The sequence below is a fragment of the Pristiophorus japonicus genome, unplaced genomic scaffold (assembly GCF_044704955.1).
Source record: "Pristiophorus japonicus isolate sPriJap1 unplaced genomic scaffold, sPriJap1.hap1 HAP1_SCAFFOLD_898, whole genome shotgun sequence".
NCBI lineage: Eukaryota > Metazoa > Chordata > Chondrichthyes > Pristiophoridae > Pristiophorus > Pristiophorus japonicus.
Genome location: NW_027254822.1, coordinates 1 through 17329, shown reverse-complemented (window position 1 = coordinate 17329; position 17329 = coordinate 1). Strand labels below are relative to the sequence as shown.

The following is a 17329-nucleotide window of genomic DNA, read 5'->3' as shown; positions in this document are numbered from 1 at the left end:
GGGTTCCCAGGAGTTTGTCAGTATTTACAGGGGGTTCCCGGGAGCGTGTCAGTATTTGCAGGGGGTTCCCAGGAGCGTGTCAGTATTTACAGGGGGTCCCTGGCAGTGTGTCAGTATTTACATCGGGTCCCTGGGACTGTGTCAGTATTTACATCGGGTCCCTGGGAGTGTGTCAGTATTTACAGGGGGTCCCCAGGAGTGTGTCAGTATTTACAGGGGGTCCCTGGCAGTGTGTCAGTATTTACAGGGGGTCCCCGGGAGTGTGTCAGTATTTACAGAGGGTTCCTGGGAGTGTGTCAGTATTTACATCGGGTCCCCGGGAGTGTGTCAGTATTTACAGGGGCTCCCCGGGAGTGTGTCAGTGTTTACAGGGGGTTCCCGGGAGTGTGTCAGTATTTACAGGGGGTTCCCGGGAGTGTGTCAGTATTTACAGGGGGTTCCCGGGAGTGTGTCAGTATTTACAGGGGGTCCCCAGGAGTTTGTCAGTATTTACAGGGGGTTCCCGGGAGCGTGTCAGTATTTACAGGGGGTTCCCAGGAGTGTGTCAGTATTTACAGGGGGTCCCTGGCAGTGTGTCAGTATTTACAGGTGGTGCCCGGGAGTGTATCAGTATTTACAGGGGGTTCCTGGGAGTGTGTCAGTATATGCATCGGGTCCCCGGGAGTGTGTCAGTATTTACAGGGGGCCCCCAGGAGTGTGTCAGTATTTACAGGGGGTCCCTGGCAGTGTGTCAGTATTTACAGGGGGTCCCCGGGAGTGTGTCAGTATTTAAAGAGGGTTCCTGGGAGTGTGTCAGTATTTACATCGGGTCCCCGGGAGTGTGTCAGTATTTACAGGGGCTCCCCGGGAGTGTGTCAGTATTTACAGGGGGTTCCCGGGAGTGTGTCAGTATTTACAGGGGGTTCCCGGGAGTGTGTCAGTATTTACAGGGGGTTCCCGGGAGTGTGTCAGTATTTACAGGGGGTTCCCGGGAGTGTGTCAGTATTTACAGGGGGTCCCCGGGAGTGTGTCAGTATTTACAGGGGGTCCCCGGGAGTGTGTCAGTATTTACAGCGGGTCCCCCGGGAGTGTGTCAGTATTTACAGGGGGTCCCCAGGAGTGTGTCAGTTTTTATATCGGGTCCCTGGGAGTGTGTCAGTATTTACAGGGGGTCCCCGGGAGTGTGTCAGTATTTACAGGGGGTCCCCAGGAGTTTGTCAGTATTTACAGGGTGTTCCCGGGAGCGTGTCAGTATTTACAGGGGGTTCCCAGGAGCGTGTCAGTATTTACAGCGGGTCCCCCGGGAGTGTGTCAGTATTTACAGCGGGTCCCCCGGGAGTGTGTCAGTATTTACATCGGGTCCCTGTCAGTGTGTCAGTATTTACATCGGGTCCCTGGGAGTGTGTCAGTATTTACAGGGGGTCCCCAGGAGTGTGTCAGTATTTACAGGGGGTCCCTGGCAGTGTGTCAGTATTTACAGGGGGTCCCCGGGAGTGTGTCAGTATTTACAGAGGGTTCCTGGGAGTGTGTCGTATTTACATCGCGTCCCCGGGAGTGTGTCAGTATTTACAGGGGCTCCCCGGGAGTGTGTCAGTATTTACAGGGGGTTCCCGGGAGTGTGTCAGTATTTACAGGGGGTCCCCAGGAGTTTGTCAGTATTTACAGGGGGTTCCCCGGGAGCGTGTCAGTATTTACAGGGGGTTCCCAGGAGCGTGTCAGTATTTACAGGGGGTCCCTGGCAGTGTGTCAGTATTTACAGGGGGTTCCCGGGAGTGTGTCAGTATTTACAGGGGGTCCCCGGGAGTGTGTCAGTATTTACAGGGGGTCCCCGGGAGTGTGTCAGTATTTACAGGGGGTCCCCAGGAGTGTGTCAGTATTTACATCGGGTCCCTGGGAGTGTGTCAGTATTTACAGGGGGTCCCCGGGAGTGTGTCAGTATTTACAGGGGGTTACCAGGAGTTTGTCAGTATTTACAGGGGGTTCCCGGGAGCGTGTCAGTATTTGCAGGGGGTTCCCAGGAGCGTGTCAGTATTTACAGGGGGTCCCTGGCAGTGTGTCAGTATTTACATCGGGTCCCTGGGACTGTGTCAGTATTTACATCGGGTCCCTGGGAGTGTGTCAGTATTTACAGGGGGTCCCCAGGAGTGTGTCAGTATTTACAGGGGGTCCCTGGCAGTGTGTCAGTATTTACAGGGGGTCCCCGGGAGTGTGTCAGTATTTACATCGGGTCCCCGGGAGTGTGTCAGTATTTACAGGGGCTCCCCGGGAGTGTGTCAGTGTTTACAGGGGGTTCCCGGGAGTGTGTCAGTATTTACAGGGGGTTCCCGGGAGTGTGTCAGTATTTACAGGGGGTTCCCGGGAGTGTGTCAGTATTTACAGGGGGTCCCCGGGAGTGTGTCAGTATTTACAGAGGGTTCCTGGGAGTGTGTCAGTATTTACATCGGGTCCCCGGGAGTGTGTCAGTATTTACAGGGGCTCCCCGGGAGTGTGTCAGTATTTACAGGGGGTTCCCGGGAGTGTGTCAGTATTTACAGGGGGTTCCCGGGAGTGTGTCTATTTACAGGGGGTTCCCGGGAGTGTGTCAGGATTTACAGGGGGTTCCCGGGAGTGTGTCAGTATTTACAGGGGGTCCCCGGGAGTGTGTCAGTATTTACAGGGGGTCCCCGGGAGTGTGTCAGTATTTACAGGGGGTTCCCCCGGGAGTGTGTCAGTATTTACAGGGGTTCCCCAGGAGTGTGTCAGTATTTACATCGGGTCCCTGGGAGTGTGTCAGTATTTACAGGGGGTCCCCGGGAGTGTGTCAGTATTTACAGGGGGTCCCCAGGAGTTTGTCAGTATTTACAGGGGGTTCCCGGGAGCGTGTCAGTATTTACAGGGGGTTCCCAGGAGCCTGCCAGTATTTACAGGGGGTCCCTGGCAGTGTGTCAGTATTTACATCGGGTCCCTGGGAGTGTGTCAGTATTTACATCGGGTCCCTGGGAGTGTGTCAGTATTTACAGGGGGTCCCCAGGAGTGTGTCAGTATTTACAGGGGGTCCATGGCAGTGTGTCAGTATTAACAGGGGGTCCCCGGGAGTGTGTCAGTATTTACAGAGGGTTCCAGGGAGTGTGTCAGTATTTACATCGGGTCCCCGGGAGTGTGTCAGTATTTACAGGATCTCCCCGGGAGAGTGTCAGTATTTACAGGGGGTTCCCGGGAGTGTGTCAGTATTTACAGGGGGATCCCGGGAGTGTGTCAGTATTTACAGGGGGTTCCCGGGAGTGTGTCAGTATTTACAGGGGGTTCCTGGGAGTGTGTCAGTATTTACATCGGGTCCCCGGGAGTGTGTCAGTATTTACAGGGGGTCCCCAGGAGTTTGTCAGTATTTACAGGGGGTTCCCCGGGAGCGTGTCAGTATTTACAGGGGGTTCCCAGGAGCGTGTCAGTATTTACAGGGGGTCCCTGGCAGTGTGTCAGTATTTACAGGGGGTTCCCGGGAGTGTGTCAGTATTTACAGGGGGTCCCCGGGAGTGTGTCAGTATTTACAGGGGGTCCCCGGGAGTGTGTCAGTATTTACAGGGGGTCCCCAGGAGTGTGTCAGTATTTACATCGGGTCCCTGGGAGTGTGTCAGTATTTACAGGGGGTCCCCGGGAGTGTGTCAGTATTTACAGGGGGTTCCCAGGAGTTTGTCAGTATTTACAGGGGGTTCCCGGGAGCGTGTCAGTATTTGCAGGGGGTTCCCAGGAGCGTGTCAGTATTTACAGGGGGTCCCTGGCAGTGTGTCAGTATTTACATCGGGTCCCTGGGACTGTGTCAGTATTTACATCGGGTCCCTGGGAGTGTGTCAGTATTTACAGGGGGTCCCCAGGAGTGTGTCAGTATTTACAGGGGGTCCCTGGCAGTGTGTCAGTATTTACAGGGGGTCCCCGGGAGTGTGTCAGTATTTACAGAGGGTTCCTGGGAGTGTGTCAGTATTTACATCGGGTCCCCGGGAGTGTGTCAGTATTTACAGGGGCTCCCCGGGAGTGTGTCAGTGTTTACAGGGGGTTCCCGGGAGTGTGTCAGTATTTACAGGGGGTTCCCGGGAGTGTGTCAGTATTTACAGGGGGTTCCCGGGAGTGTGTCAGTATTTACAGGGGGTCCCCAGGAGTTTGTCAGTATTTACAGGGGGTTCCCGGGAGCGTGTCAGTATTTACAGGGGGTTCCCAGGAGTGTGTCAGTATTTACAGGGGGTCCCTGGCAGTGTGTCAGTATTTACAGGTGGTGCCCGGGAGTGTATCAGTATTTACAGGGGGTTCCTGGGAGTGTGTCAGTATATGCATCGGGTCCCCGGGAGTGTGTCAGTATTTACAGGGGGCCCCCAGGAGTGTGTCAGTATTTACAGGGGGTCCCTGGCAGTGTGTCAGTATTTACAGGGGGTCCCCGGGAGTGTGTCAGTATTTAAAGAGGGTTCCTGGGAGTGTGTCAGTATTTACATCGGGTCCCCGGGAGTGTGTCAGTATTTACAGGGGCTCCCCGGGAGTGTGTCAGTATTTACAGGGGTTTCCCGGGAGTGTGTCAGTATTTACAGGGGGTTCCCGGGAGTGTGTCAGTATTTACAGGGGGTTCCCGGGAGTGTGTCAGTATTTACAGGGGGTTCCCGGGAGTGTGTCAGTATTTACAGGGGGTCCCCGGGAGTGTGTCAGTATTTACAGGGGGTCCCCGGGAGTGTGTCAGTATTTACAGCGGGTCCCCCGGGAGTGTGTCAGTATTTACAGGGGGTCCCCAGGAGTGTGTCAGTATTTACATCGGGTCCCTGGGAGTGTTTCAGTATTTACAGGGGGTCCCCGGGAGTGTGTCAGTATTTACAGGGGGTCCCCAGGAGTTTGTCAGTATTTACAGGGGGTCCCCAGGAGTTTGTCAGTATTTACAGGGGTTCCCGGGAGCGTGTCAGTATTTACAGGGGGTTCCCAGGAGCGTGTCAGTATTTACAGGGGGTCCCCGGGAGTGTGTCAGTATTTACATCGGGTCCCTGGGAGTGTGTCAGTATTTACATCGGGTCCCTGGGAGTGTGTCAGTATTTACAGGGGGTCCCCAGGAGTGTGTCAGTATTTACAGGGGGTCCCTGGCAGTGTGTCAGTATTTACAGGGGGTCCCCGGGAGTGTGTCAGTATTTACAGGGGCTCCCCGGGAGTGTGTCAGTATTTACAGGGGGTTCCCGGGAGTGTGTCAGTATTTACAGGGGGTTCCCGGGAGTGTGTCAGTATTTACAGGGGGTTCCCGGGAGTGTGTCAGTATTTACAGGGGGTCCCTGGCAGTGTGTCAGTATTTACAGGGGGTCCCCAGGAGTGTGTCAGTATTTACATCGGGTCCCTGGGATTGTGTCAGTATTTACAGGGGGTCCCCAGGAGTGTGTCAGTATTTACAGGGGGTCCATGGCAGTGTGTCAGTATTTACAGGGGGTCCCCGGGAGTGTGTCAGTATTTACAGAGGGTTCCTGGGAGTGTGTCAGTATTTACATCGGGTCCCCGGGAGTGTGTCAGTATTTACAGGGGCTCCCCGGGAGTGTGTCAGTATTTACAGGGGGTTCCCGGGAGTGTGTCAGTATTTACAGGGGGTTCCCGGGAGTGTGTCTATTTACAGGGGGTTCCCGGGAGTGTGTCAGGATTTACAGGGGGTTCCCGGGAGTGTGTCAGTATTTACAGGGGGTCCCCGGGAGTGTGTCAGTATTTACAGGGGGTCCCCGGGAGTGTGTCAGTATTTACAGGGGGTTCCCCCGGGAGTTTGTCAGTATTTACAGGGGTTCCCCAGGAGTGTGTCAGTATTTACATCGGGTCCCTGGGAGTGTGTCAGTATTTACAGGGGGTCCCCGGGAGTGTGTCAGTATTTACAGGGGGTCCCCAGGAGTTTGTCAGTATTTACAGGGGGTTCCCGGGAGCGTGTCAGTATTTACAGGGGGTTCCCAGGAGCCTGCCAGTATTTACAGGGGGTCCCTGGCAGTGTGTCAGTATTTACATCGGGTCCCTGGGAGTGTGTCAGTATTTACATCGGGTCCCTGGGAGTGTGTCAGTATTTACAGGGGGTCCCCAGGAGTGTGTCAGTATTTACAGGGGGTCCATGGCAGTGTGTCAGTATTAACAGGGGGTCCCCGGGAGTGTGTCAGTATTTACAGAGGGTTCCAGGGAGTGTGTCAGTATTTACATCGGGTCCCCGGGAGTGTGTCAGTATTTACAGGATCTCCCCGGGAGAGTGTCAGTATTTACAGGGGGTTCCCGGGAGTGTGTCAGTATTTACAGGGGGATCCCGGGAGTGTGTCAGTATTTACAGGGGGTTCCCGGGAGTGTGTCAGTATTTACAGGGGGTTCCTGGGAGTGTGTCAGTATTTACATCGAGTCCCCGGGAGTGTGTCAGTATTTACAGGGGGTCCCCAGGAGTTTGTCAGTATTTACAGGGGGTTCCCCGGGAGCGTGTCAGTATTTACAGGGGGTTCCCAGGAGCGTGTCAGTATTTACAGGGGGTCCCTGGCAGTGTGTCAGTATTTACAGGGGGTTCCCGGGAGTGTGTCAGTATTTACAGGGGGTCCCCGGGAGTGTGTCAGTATTTACAGGGGGTCCCCGGGAGTGTGTCAGTATTTACAGGGGGTCCCCAGGAGTGTGTCAGTATTTACATCGGGTCCCTGGGAGTGTGTCAGTATTTACAGGGGGTCCCCGGGAGTGTGTCAGTATTTACAGGGGGTTCCCAGGAGTTTGTCAGTATTTACAGGGGGTTCCCGGGAGCGTGTCAGTATTTGCAGGGGGTTCCCAGGAGCGTGTCAGTATTTACAGGGGGTCCCTGGCAGTGTGTCAGTATTTACATCGGGTCCCTGGGAGTGTGTCAGTATTTACAGGGGGTCCCCAGGAGTGTGTCAGTATTTACAGAGGGTTCCTGGGAGTGTGTCAGTATTTACATCGGGTCCCCGGGAGTGTGTCAGTACTTACAGGGGCTCCCCGGGAGTGTGTCAGTGTTTACAGGGGGTTCCCGGGAGTGTGTCAGTATTTACAGGGGGTTCCCGGGAGTGTGTCAGTATTTACAGGGGGTTCCCGGGAGTGTGTCAGTATTTACAGGGGGTCCCCAGGAGTTTGTCAGTATTTACAGGGGGTTCCCGGGAGCGTGTCAGTATTTACAGGGGGTTCCCAGGAGTGTGTCAGTATTTACAGGGGGTCCCCGGGAGTGTGTCAGTATTTACAGGGGGTCCCCGGGAGTGTGTCAGTATTTACAGCGGGTCCCCCGGGAGTGTGTCAGTATTTACAGGGGGTCCCCAGGAGTGTGTCAGTTTTTACATCGGGTCCCTGGGAGTGTGTCAGTATTTACAGGGGGTCCCCGGGAGTGTGTCAGTATTTACAGGGGGTCCCCAGGAGTTTGTCAGTATTTACAGGGGGTTCCCGGGAGCGTGTCAGTATTTACAGGGGGTTCCCAGGAGCGTGTCAGTATTTACAGCGGGTCCCCCGGGAGTGTGTCAGTATTTACAGCGGGTCCCCCGGGAGTGTGTCAGTATTTACATCGGGTCCCTGTCAGTGTGTCAGTATTTACATCGGGTCCCTGGGAGTGTGTCAGTATTTACAGGGGGTTCCCAGGAGTGTGTCAGTATTTACAGGGGGTCCCTGGCAGTGTGTCAGTATTTACAGGGGGTCCCCGGGAGTGTGTCAGTATTTACAGAGGGTTCCTGGGAGTGTGTCGTATTTACATCGCGTCCCCGGGAGTGTGTCAGTATTTACAGGGGCTCCCCGGGAGTGTGTCAGTATTTACAGGGGGTTCCCGGGAGTGTGTCAGTATTTACAGGGGGTTCCCGGGAGTGTGTCAGTATTTACAGGGGGTTCCCGGGAGTGTGTCAGTATTTACAGGGGGTCCCCGGGAGTGTGTCAGTATTTACAGGGGGTCCCCGGGAGTGTGTCAGTATTTACAGGGGGTCCCCAGGAGTGTGTCAGTATTTACAGGGGGTCCCCGGGAGTGTGTCAGTATTTACAGGGGGTCCCCAGGAGTTTGTCAGTATTTACAGGGGGTTCCCGGGAGCGTGTCAGTATTTACAGGGGGTTCCCGGGAGTGTGTCAGTATTTACAGGGGGTCCCCGGGAGTGTGTCAGTATTTACAGGGGGTCCCCAGGAGTGTGTCAGTATTTACATCGGGTCCCTGGGAGTGTTTCAGTATTTACAGGGGGTCCCCGGGAGTGTGTCAGTATTTACAGGGGGTCCCCAGGAGTTTGTCAGTATTTACAGGGGGTTCCCGGGAGCGTGTCAGTATTTACAGGGGGTTCCCAGGAGCGTGTCAGGATTTACAGGGGGTCCCTGGCAGTGTGTCAGTATTTACAGGGGGTCCCCAGGAGTGTGTCAGTATTTACATCGGGTCCCTGGGAGTGTGTCAGTATTTACAGGGGGTCCCCAGGAGTGTGTCAATATTTACAGGGGGTCCCTGGCAGTGTGTCAGTATTTACAGGGGGTCCCCGGGAGTGTGTCAGTATTTACAGAGGGTTCCTGGGAATGTGTCAGTATTTACATCGGGTCCCCGGGAGTGTGTCAGTATTTACAGGGGCTCCCCGGGAGTGTGTCAGTATTTACAGGGGGTTCCCGGGAGTGTGTCAGTATTTACAGGGGGTTCCCGGGAGTGTGTCAGTATTTACAGGGGGTTCCCGGGAGTGTGTCAGTATTTACAGGGGTCCCCGGGAGTGTGTCAGTATTTACAGGGGGTCCCCCGGGAGTGTGTCAGTATTTACAGGGGGTCCCCAGGAGTTTGTCAGCATTTACAGGGGGTTCCCGGGAGCGTGTCAGTATTTACAGGGGGTTCCCAGGAGCGTGTCAGTATTTACAGGGGGTCCCTGGCAGTGTGTCAGTATTTACATCGGGTCCCTGGGAGTGTGTCAGTATTTGCATCGGGTCCCTGGGAGTGTGTCAGTATTTACAGGGGGTCCCCAGGAGTGTGTCAGTATTTACAGAGGGTTCCTGGGAGTGTGTCAGTATTTACATCGGGTCCCCGGGAGTGTGTCAGTATTTACAGGGGCTCCCCGGGAGTGTGTCAGTATTTACAGGGGGTTCCCGGGAGTGTGTCAGTATTTACAGGGGGTTCCCGGGAGTGTGTCAGTATTTACAGGGGGTTCCCGGGAGTGTGTCAGTATTTACAGGGGGTCCCCGGGAGTGTGTCAGTATTTACAGGGGGTCCCCCGGGAGTGTGTCAGTATTTACAGGGGGTCCCCAGGAGTTTGTCAGTATTTACAGGGGGTTCCCGGGAGCGTGTCAGTATTTACAGGGGGTTCCCAGGAGCGTGTCAGTATTTACAGGGGGTCCCTGGCAGTGTGTCAGTATTTACAGGGAGTCCCCAGGAGTGTGTCAGTATTTACATCGGGTCCCTGGGAGTGTGTCAGTATTTACAGGGGGTCCCCAGGAGTGTGTCAGTATTTACAGGGGGTCCCTGGCAGTGTGTCAGTATTTACAGGGGGCCCCCGGGAGTGTGTCAGTATTTACAGGGGGTTCCCGGGAGTGTGTCAGTATTTGCAGGGGGTCCCCGGGAGTGTGTCAGTATTTACAGGGGGTCCGCGGGAGTGTGTCAGTATTTACAGAGGGTTCCTGGGAGTGTGTCAGTATTTACATCGGATCCCCGGGAGTGTGTCAGTATTTACAGGGGGTCCCCAGGCGTTTGTCAGTATTTACAGGGGGTTCCCGGGAGCGAGTCAGTATTTACAGGGGGTTCCCAGGAGTGTGTCAGTATTTACAGGGGGTCCCTGGCAGTGTGTCAGTATTTACAGGGGGTCCCCAGGAGTGTGTCAGTATTTACATCGGGTCCCTGGGAGTGTGTCAGTATTTACAGGGGGTCCGCGGGAGTGTGTCAGTATTTACAGGGGGTTCCTGGGAGTGTGTCAGTATTTACATCGGATCCCCGGGAGTGTGTCAGTATTTACAGGGGGTCCCCAGGCGTTTGTCAGTATTTACAGGGGGTTCCTGGGAGTGTGTCAGTATTTACAGGGGGTCCCCGGGAGTGTGTCAGTATTTACAGGGGGTCCGCGGGAGTGTGTCAGTATTTACAGGGGGTTCCTGGGAGTGTGTCAGTATTTACATCGGATCCCCGGGAGTGTGTCAGTATTTACAGGGGGTCCCCAGGAGTGTGTCAGTATTTACAGGGGGTCCCTGGCAGTGTGTCAGTATTTACAGGGGGTCCCCGTGAGTGTGTCAGTATTTACAAGGGGTTCCCGGGAGTGTGTCAGTATTTACAGGGGGTCCCCGGGAGTGTGTCAGTATTTACAGGAGGTCCCCGGGAGTGTGTCAGTATTTACAGGGGGTCCCCGGGAGTGTGTCAGTATTTCCAGGGGGTCCCCGGGAGTGTGTCAGTATTTACAGGGGGTTCCTGGGAGTGTGTCAGTATTTACATCCGGTCCCTGTGAGTGTGTCAGTATTTACAGGGGGTCCCCGAGAGTGTGTCAGTATTTACAGGGGGTCCCCGGCAGTGTATCAGTATTTACAAGGGGTCCCCGGGAGTGTGTCAGTATTTACAGAGGGTCCCCGGGAGTGTGTCTGTATTTACAGGGGGTTCCCGGGAGTGTGTCAGTATTTACAGGGTGTCCCCGGGAATGTGTCAGTATTTACAGGGGGTCCCTGGGAGTGTGTCAGTATTTACAAGGGATTCCCGGGAGTGTGTCAGTATTTACAGGGGGTCCCCGGGAATGTGTCAGTATTTACAGGGGGTCACTGGGAATGTGTCAGTATTTACAGGGGGTTCCCGGGGGTGTGTCAGTATTTACAGGGGGTCCCCGGGAGTGTGTCAGTATTTACAGGGGCTCCCCAGGAGTGTGTCTGTATTTACATCGGGTCCCTGGGAGTGTGTCAGTATTTACAGGGGGTTCCCGGGAGTGTGTCAGTATTTACAGGGGGTCCCCGGGAGTGTGTCAGTATTTACAGGGGGTTCCTGGGAGTGTGTCAGTGTTTACATCGGGTCCCTGGGAGTGTGTCAGTATTTACCGGGGGTCCCCAGGAGTGTGTCAGTATTTACAAGGGGTCCCCGGGAGTGTGTCAGTATTTACAGGGGGTTCCTGGGAGTGTGTCAGTATTTACATCGGGTCCCTGGGAGTGTGTCAGTATTTACAGGGGGTCCCCGGGAGTGTGTCAGTATTTACAGGGGGTTCCCGGGAGTGTGTCAGTATTTACAGGGGGTCCCCGGGAGTGTGTCAGTATTTACAGGGGGTCCCCCGCGAGTGTGTCAGTATTTACAGGGGGTCCCCAGGAGTGTGTCAGTATTTACATCGGGTCCCTGGGAGTGTGTCAGTATTTACAGGGGGTTCCCGGGAGTGTGTCAGTATTTACAGGGGGTCCCCGGGAGTGTGTCTGTATTTACAGGGGGTTCCCGGGAGTGTGTCAGTATTTACAGGGGGTCCCCGGGAATGTGTCAGTATTTACAGGGGGTCCCTGGGAGTGTGTCAGTATTTACAAGGGGTTCCCGGGAGTGTGTCAGTATTTACAAGGGGTATGTATAATGTGGGGAAATTCGATTTCAGATTCGGTGTCCAAGAGACAGCACTCAGAATAAAAATAAAATTGAAAATACCACTTTTATTAGAACGGTATCAAAAATAGTTCCACAGTAACAGACAGGAATAGCAGGCTCGAAGGGGCTGTGCGGGACACGAGGGAGTTTTCACAGTTCAACAATTTTTCAAACTGGTCCCCAATGAGTAAGTCACGAGACGGAAGTGAGAACCGCGAGGGAAATAGCAGCCACAGGGCACCGGCGGGAACGCCTCACCCAGTCGGATAGCTCCAATGCACATGCGAGAATGGTTTACTGGGGGTGGGGGGGGGGCTTTGGAATCACCCAGGTGAATGGTGGAGTTTGGGGCCCTGCCCGTGCTCACTATTCCGTGAACCCATCGGGCGAGGCCGGGACAGGGCGCGCCCGCGATGCACCCGGTGGTCAAATAGCCCTCACCCGCTCGGACCGGCCGATCGGTCAGGCCCCTCCCCCCACCCCCGCACTCGCAGGGAGGTCGCGACCTCCTTTCCCACCCCCACCCCCCGCAACCTTCCAGCAGTACACCCCAACCCAGGCGAACGCAAGTCATCCCCCTCCCTGAATCGTCATCCGATTCGCCACAGTGATGAGCAGCCGGGATAACCGTGGCAACACCCCCACCCCCCCAACGGGGTAACCGTGAGAACACTCCTCCGGGGTAACCCTAACACGCATGGCAGAGAGACCCGGGCGCACATCTCCCCATCTCTGGGTCAGGCGCTTCACACCACAGTCGAATAGCAGCCACCTTTGGGTCAGCCAGACGCGTATCCCAATCTGCGCACCCCCCCCCCAACCCCCCAAAAGTGTCAATTTAGTGTTCTCAGGGGAACTCCTGGTGTCCAGCACAAGCCATTTCTAATCTAACTTCTCCGGCCTGAAAAGCAAACGGTTATAAAAATATGTCAAACATACAGAGATGAACAGTAAGCGGTGGGAGGGGGGGCGCGGGGCAGAGGGGGCTCCCCGAACCCTGAGTAAGCGGGGAGGGAGGGAGGGGTGGGCACAAGCAGTGTGACGGGGAGCAAGTGAAAACCCCCGATCCCTGGCCAGAATTCAGAGCGCCGGGCGGGGTCAGAGGTCGAGAGTCTGTTCTGGTCAAGCTGTGGGTGGGGGGGGGTGTGTGGGGTGAGAATCTGCTTTGCTGGGTGGGGTTGGGGGGGGGGGGGGGGCACGGGTTTGACCCCCGCCCCCTGGTCACAGTCGTCATTCCACAAGAAAAATGAGAGGCACATTAAAGCAACCCCGTTTTCAGAAAAGACGTTCGTAGCCAGCTCTCTCCGTCGGGAAGTGGGGAGGAGGTGAGGGGTCCCACAGACACTGGGACAGCTCCCGCCGCCCACCCCCCGGGAGGTCTCGGCCCAGCCTGGCGCCGAGAGCACAGCGAGAGTTGTCCTCGCCAACCCTCGACAGGGTCCGATCCCGTGAGCAACAAGACCCCCCCCTCTCTCTCTCTCTAGTCAGGGTTTGACTAGAAAGAGAGCGAGAGGGGGGGGCGTCCAGCACGCCGAGGGGCAGGAACTGAAAGGTCAAGTTGTAAACTAAACCCCCTCCACACCCCCTCCGCCCCTCCGCCAACCCTCGATCCGATCCCTCACTCCTCACCCAGTCTGTGCCGAGGCTGGGAGTAGGGTCGGGGGTCGGGGGTCAGGGGTGTCACGCACGCACCTGCGCCCCTGCTCACGGGTCAGTGGAGCTGGTTAAGTCGTGCTCGTTTGCGCCCTCGCCAAAAAAAAAAGGGCGGCACTTGAATTGGCGCTCCACCAAAAAAAGTTGTGGAGCTGTTGAGTTGGGGAGCGACTCAGCCCGTCGCGTGACGGTCACAAGGCTCAAAGCAACCCTGGCCGGTCGGGTTCGGGGGCTTGGCAACGGGGCAGGCGGCCGCGAGCCCGCTGGAGGGACCGGCAATGCGTCGTGTGGTCGTTCAAATGAACCGACCCGCGTGCAACAGCAACGTGTGCGGCTGCGAATTCCGAGGCCAAGAACCCAGGAAGCAAATGCAGTAGAGGCCGGGGTGGGGGGGGGGGGGGGGGGGGAATTGGCTATTCCGCAAGGGGAGGCAGGGCAGGGAGATGCGCGGCAGCTCTGAAGGCTGGGCGGTGTAGGAGGGCGGCGTCGCCAAATCGTGTGTCTAACGGCGCGCGCGCACGAGACCGATCGCTAACGCAGACGGAAACAACACAAGGTTCCGCGTCCACAGGCCCACACAGCAGCAGAGGAAAAACACAAGATCTATGCTTTAAAAAAAGGTATTGAATGGCAGTTTCCTGACGCAACTGGCGAAAGGCGTGACCCTCTCGATCCCGCCTGGGCGTGAGGGGAAGCTGGGGGGGTGGGGAGGGGTGAGGGGGCCGGCAGGGGGTTCAGTCAGAGTCCCTCTCCTCCTTCAGCAGTAACTTTTTCCCTTTGGTCATCTCCTTCCTGTGAGCCGCTTTCAACCGACTGCAGACAGAGAGAGAGAGAGAGAGAGCACCGTTCAAAGCATCGTTTACCCCACCCCACCCAACGCGCTTCCCCCCCCACCCCCCTCCTTTACGTCTTGCTGGGGTTGCGGGTTTCCCAAGCGACCAACCCCAAACCCACCCCCCCCTCTCGTCTGACTTCATCGTCACAATCCCGGAACTCCCTCCCCAACAGCACTGTGGGAGCACCTTCACCACACGGACTGCAGCGGTTCAAGAAGGCGGCTCACCACTACCTTCTCGAGGGGCAATTAGGGGGATGGGCAATAAATGCCGGCCTTGGCCAGCGACGCACACATCCCGTGAATGAATTTTTTTTTAAAAGCAACATACACGTCAAGAAGGACACGGGGAGAATTAGTGGCTGCAGGGAGCTTTTGCCGGAGAGGGCAGATGGGGCCTCGATTTAACGTCTCATCTGAAAGACGGCAACTCCCCTCAGTGCGGAGTTCCCTCAGTACTGCCCCTCCGACAGTGTGGAGCTCCCTCAGTACTGTCCCTCCGACAGCGCAGTATGGTGCTCCCTCAGTACTGCCCCTCCGACAGTACGGCGCTCCCTCAGTACTGCCCCTCGGACAGCGCAGTACGGCGCTCCCTCAGTACTGCCCCTCGGACAGCGCAATACGGCACTCCCTCAGTACTGCCCCTCCGACAGTGCAGTACGGCGCTCCCTCAGTACTGCCCCTCCGACAGCGCAGTACGGCGCTCCCTCAGTACTGCCCCTCGGACAGCGCAGTACGGCACTCCCTCAGTACTGCCCCTCCGACAGCGCAGTACGGCATTCCCTCAGTACTGCCCCTCCGACAGTGCGGCACTCCCTCAGTACTGCCCCTCCGACAGTGCGGCACTCCCTCAGTACTGCCCCTCCGACAGTGCAGTACGGCGCTCCCTCAGCACTGCACTGGGAGTGTCCGCCTGGATTTCTGCGCTGAAGTCTCTGGAGTGGGCCTTGAACCCACTGGTCGGAGGCGAGAGAGTGCGTGCATTGCCCACTGGAGAGCTGCTGCCCCTTGACCCGACAGCCGACCCCACTCCCCGCCCAAACTTACTGCTTCTGTTTCTGCTGCTGCCTGTAGGTTTCGATCACGCTGGAGGGAATCAGCTCACGAATCTCCAGTGCTTCGTTTATCTTCTTCAGCAGCTCATAGCGTTCGCGGCTACGGACCTGGGGGGGCGAGAAAACCAACGGGGGGGTGAAAGGTTACCCGCCCCCCGACCTCCGACCCACGCCCTCCAACCACCAGACAGGCCGAGCGACTTGACCGGTCTGCCTCTCCTCAGCCTTACCCCAAGCTCAGGTCATTCGGCCACTCGGGCCTGTTCATAGAACGACAGAAATTTACAGCACGGAAGGAGGCCATTCGGCCCATCGTGTCCGTGCCGGCCGACCAAGAGCCACCCGGCCTAATCCCACTTTCCAGCTCTGGGTCCCTAGCCCTGTGGGTTACGGCACTTCAGGCGCACATCCAAATGTGGGGAGGGCTTCTGCCTCTACCACCATTTCAGGCCGTGAGTTCCACCCCAGACCCCCACCGCCCTCTGGGTGAAGACATTTCCCCTCAAATCCCCCTCTAAACCTCCCCCCAATTACTTTAAATCTCTGCCCCCTGGTTGTTGACCCCTCTGCCAAGGGAAACAGGTCCGTCCTATCCCCTCTATCCAGGCCCCTCATCATTTTATACACCTCAATCAGGTCTCCCCTCAGCCTCCTCTGTTCCAAAGAAAACAACCCCAGTCTATCCAATCTGTCCTCATCGCTAAAACTCTCCAGTCCCGGCAACATCCTGGTAAATCTCCTCTGTACCCTCTCCAGTGCAATCACATCTTTCCTGTAATGTGGTGACCAGAACTGCACGCAGTACTCCAGCTGTGGCCTAACCAGTGTTTTATACAGTTAAGCATAACCTCCCTGATCTTGTAGTCTATGCCTCGGCTAATAAAGGCAAGTATCCCGTATTGCCTTCTTAACCACCTTATCCACCTGGCCTGCTACCTTCAGGGATCTGTGGACCTGCACTCCCAGGTCCCTCTGTTCCGCCATTCAGTTCGATCGCGGCTGATCTGTTTCTTAACCCCATCTACCCGCCTCGGTTCCGTAACCCTTAATACCCTTACCCCAACAAAAATCTACCAATCTTCCTGACAGATTACAGAGCCACTGGAGAGGGAGCAGCGAAGATTGACAAGGATGATACCAGAAATGCGAGGGTATACATATCGGGAAAGGATGAACACGCTGGGTCTCCTCTCTCTTGAATAGAGAAGGCTGAGGGGTGAGCTAATGGAGGTCTGTAAAATGATGAAAGGTTTTGATGGAGTGGATACAGAGAGAATGTTTCCACTTGTGGGGGAAGAGCATAACTAGAGGCCATTGATATCAGACAGTCACCCAGAAACCCAATGGGGAATTCAGGAGAAACTTCTTTACCCAGAGAGCGGTGAGAATGTGGAACTCGCTGCCACAGGGAGGGGTTGAGGTGAATAGTATCGATGTATTTAAGGGGAGGCTGGACAAGTATATGGGGGAGAAGGGAATAGAGGGTTATGCTGATAGATTTAGATGAGGAAAGACCGGAGGAGGCTCGAGTGGAGCATGAACGTCGGCACGGACTGGTTGGGCCGAACGGCCTGTTTCTGGGCCGTGTATCCCGTGTGATCACCCCGAACGGCCTGGCTCTAATTTTAAGGTGACGCCCCCCTTGTTCTGGTCTCCCCCCACCAGAGGGAATAGTTTCTCTCTCTCTACCCCAGTCAACTCCTTTAAACCCCTCGATTAGATCGCCCCTTAACCTTCTACACTCGAGGGAACACAAGCCCAGTCTGTGGGACCTGTCCTCGGAGTTTAACCCTTCCCGCCCCAGAGCGCCGTGCGTTTACCTGCAAGGTGAAGACTTCATCCTCTGAGGCCAACTTCCTCTTGCTGCTGTCGGGGGCGGAGGCTGACTGGGAGACCTCCCGGATCGCTGGGTGGGGGGGGGGGGGGGGGGGAGGGAACGGAGGGGGCGAGAGATCAGACGCACTGCTCACTGCAGCCATTGAATGCAGCATTGCCCCCCCCTCCTCCCCCAGCAACCGCCTCCGCCACACCCACTCCCCCCCAGCAAACCCCCCCATCCACACCCTCCCCCTGGGGAACCCCCTCCCCCCCGAGCAAGACCCCCTCCCCCACACCCCCCCCATCCACACCCTCCCCCACCCCCCCAGTAACCCCCCAACCCACACCCTCCCCCCCAGTAACCCCCTCCCCCACCCTCCCCCCCCCCAGTAACCCCCCCACCCACACCCTTCCCCCCCCAGTAACCCCCCCACCCACACCCTCACCCCCCCAGTAACCCCCCCACCCACACCCTCCCCCCCCCAGTAACCCCCCCACCCACACCCTCCCCCCCCCCCCCAGTAACCC

General features: G+C 56.4%; 1 protein-coding gene across 1 annotated transcript; it reads right to left on the bottom strand.

The window, feature by feature from the left end:
• Nucleotides 1-11485: 11485 nt before the first annotated feature.
• On the bottom strand, nucleotides 11486-16962 carry LOC139257695 (cellular tumor antigen p53-like). The gene is made up of 3 exons (XM_070874586.1): nucleotides 16804-16962; nucleotides 14976-15091; nucleotides 11486-13906 (listed from the first exon to the last, which is right to left on the bottom strand). The coding sequence occupies exons 1-3, from the start codon at nucleotides 16960-16962 to the stop codon at nucleotides 13828-13830; spliced, it is 354 nt and encodes a 117-aa protein (XP_070730687.1). The 3' UTR covers nucleotides 11486-13827.
• Nucleotides 16963-17329: the final 367 nt, after the last annotated feature.

Bases quoted from the DNA above. Each gene is read 5' to 3' on its own strand.
- LOC139257695 (XM_070874586.1), bottom strand. From the start codon at position 16,962: ATGGCTGCAGTGAGCAGTGCGTCTGATCTCTCGCCCCCTCCGTTCCCT. The intron at 15,092-16,803 runs GTAAACGCACGG...TCGCCCCCCCAG, and splicing joins ATGAAGTCTTCACCTTGCAG to GTCCGTAGCCGCGAACGCTA. The intron at 13,907-14,975 runs GTAAGTTTGGGC...CTCTGTCTGCAG, and splicing joins CAGCAGCAGAAACAGAAGCA to TCGGTTGAAAGCGGCTCACA.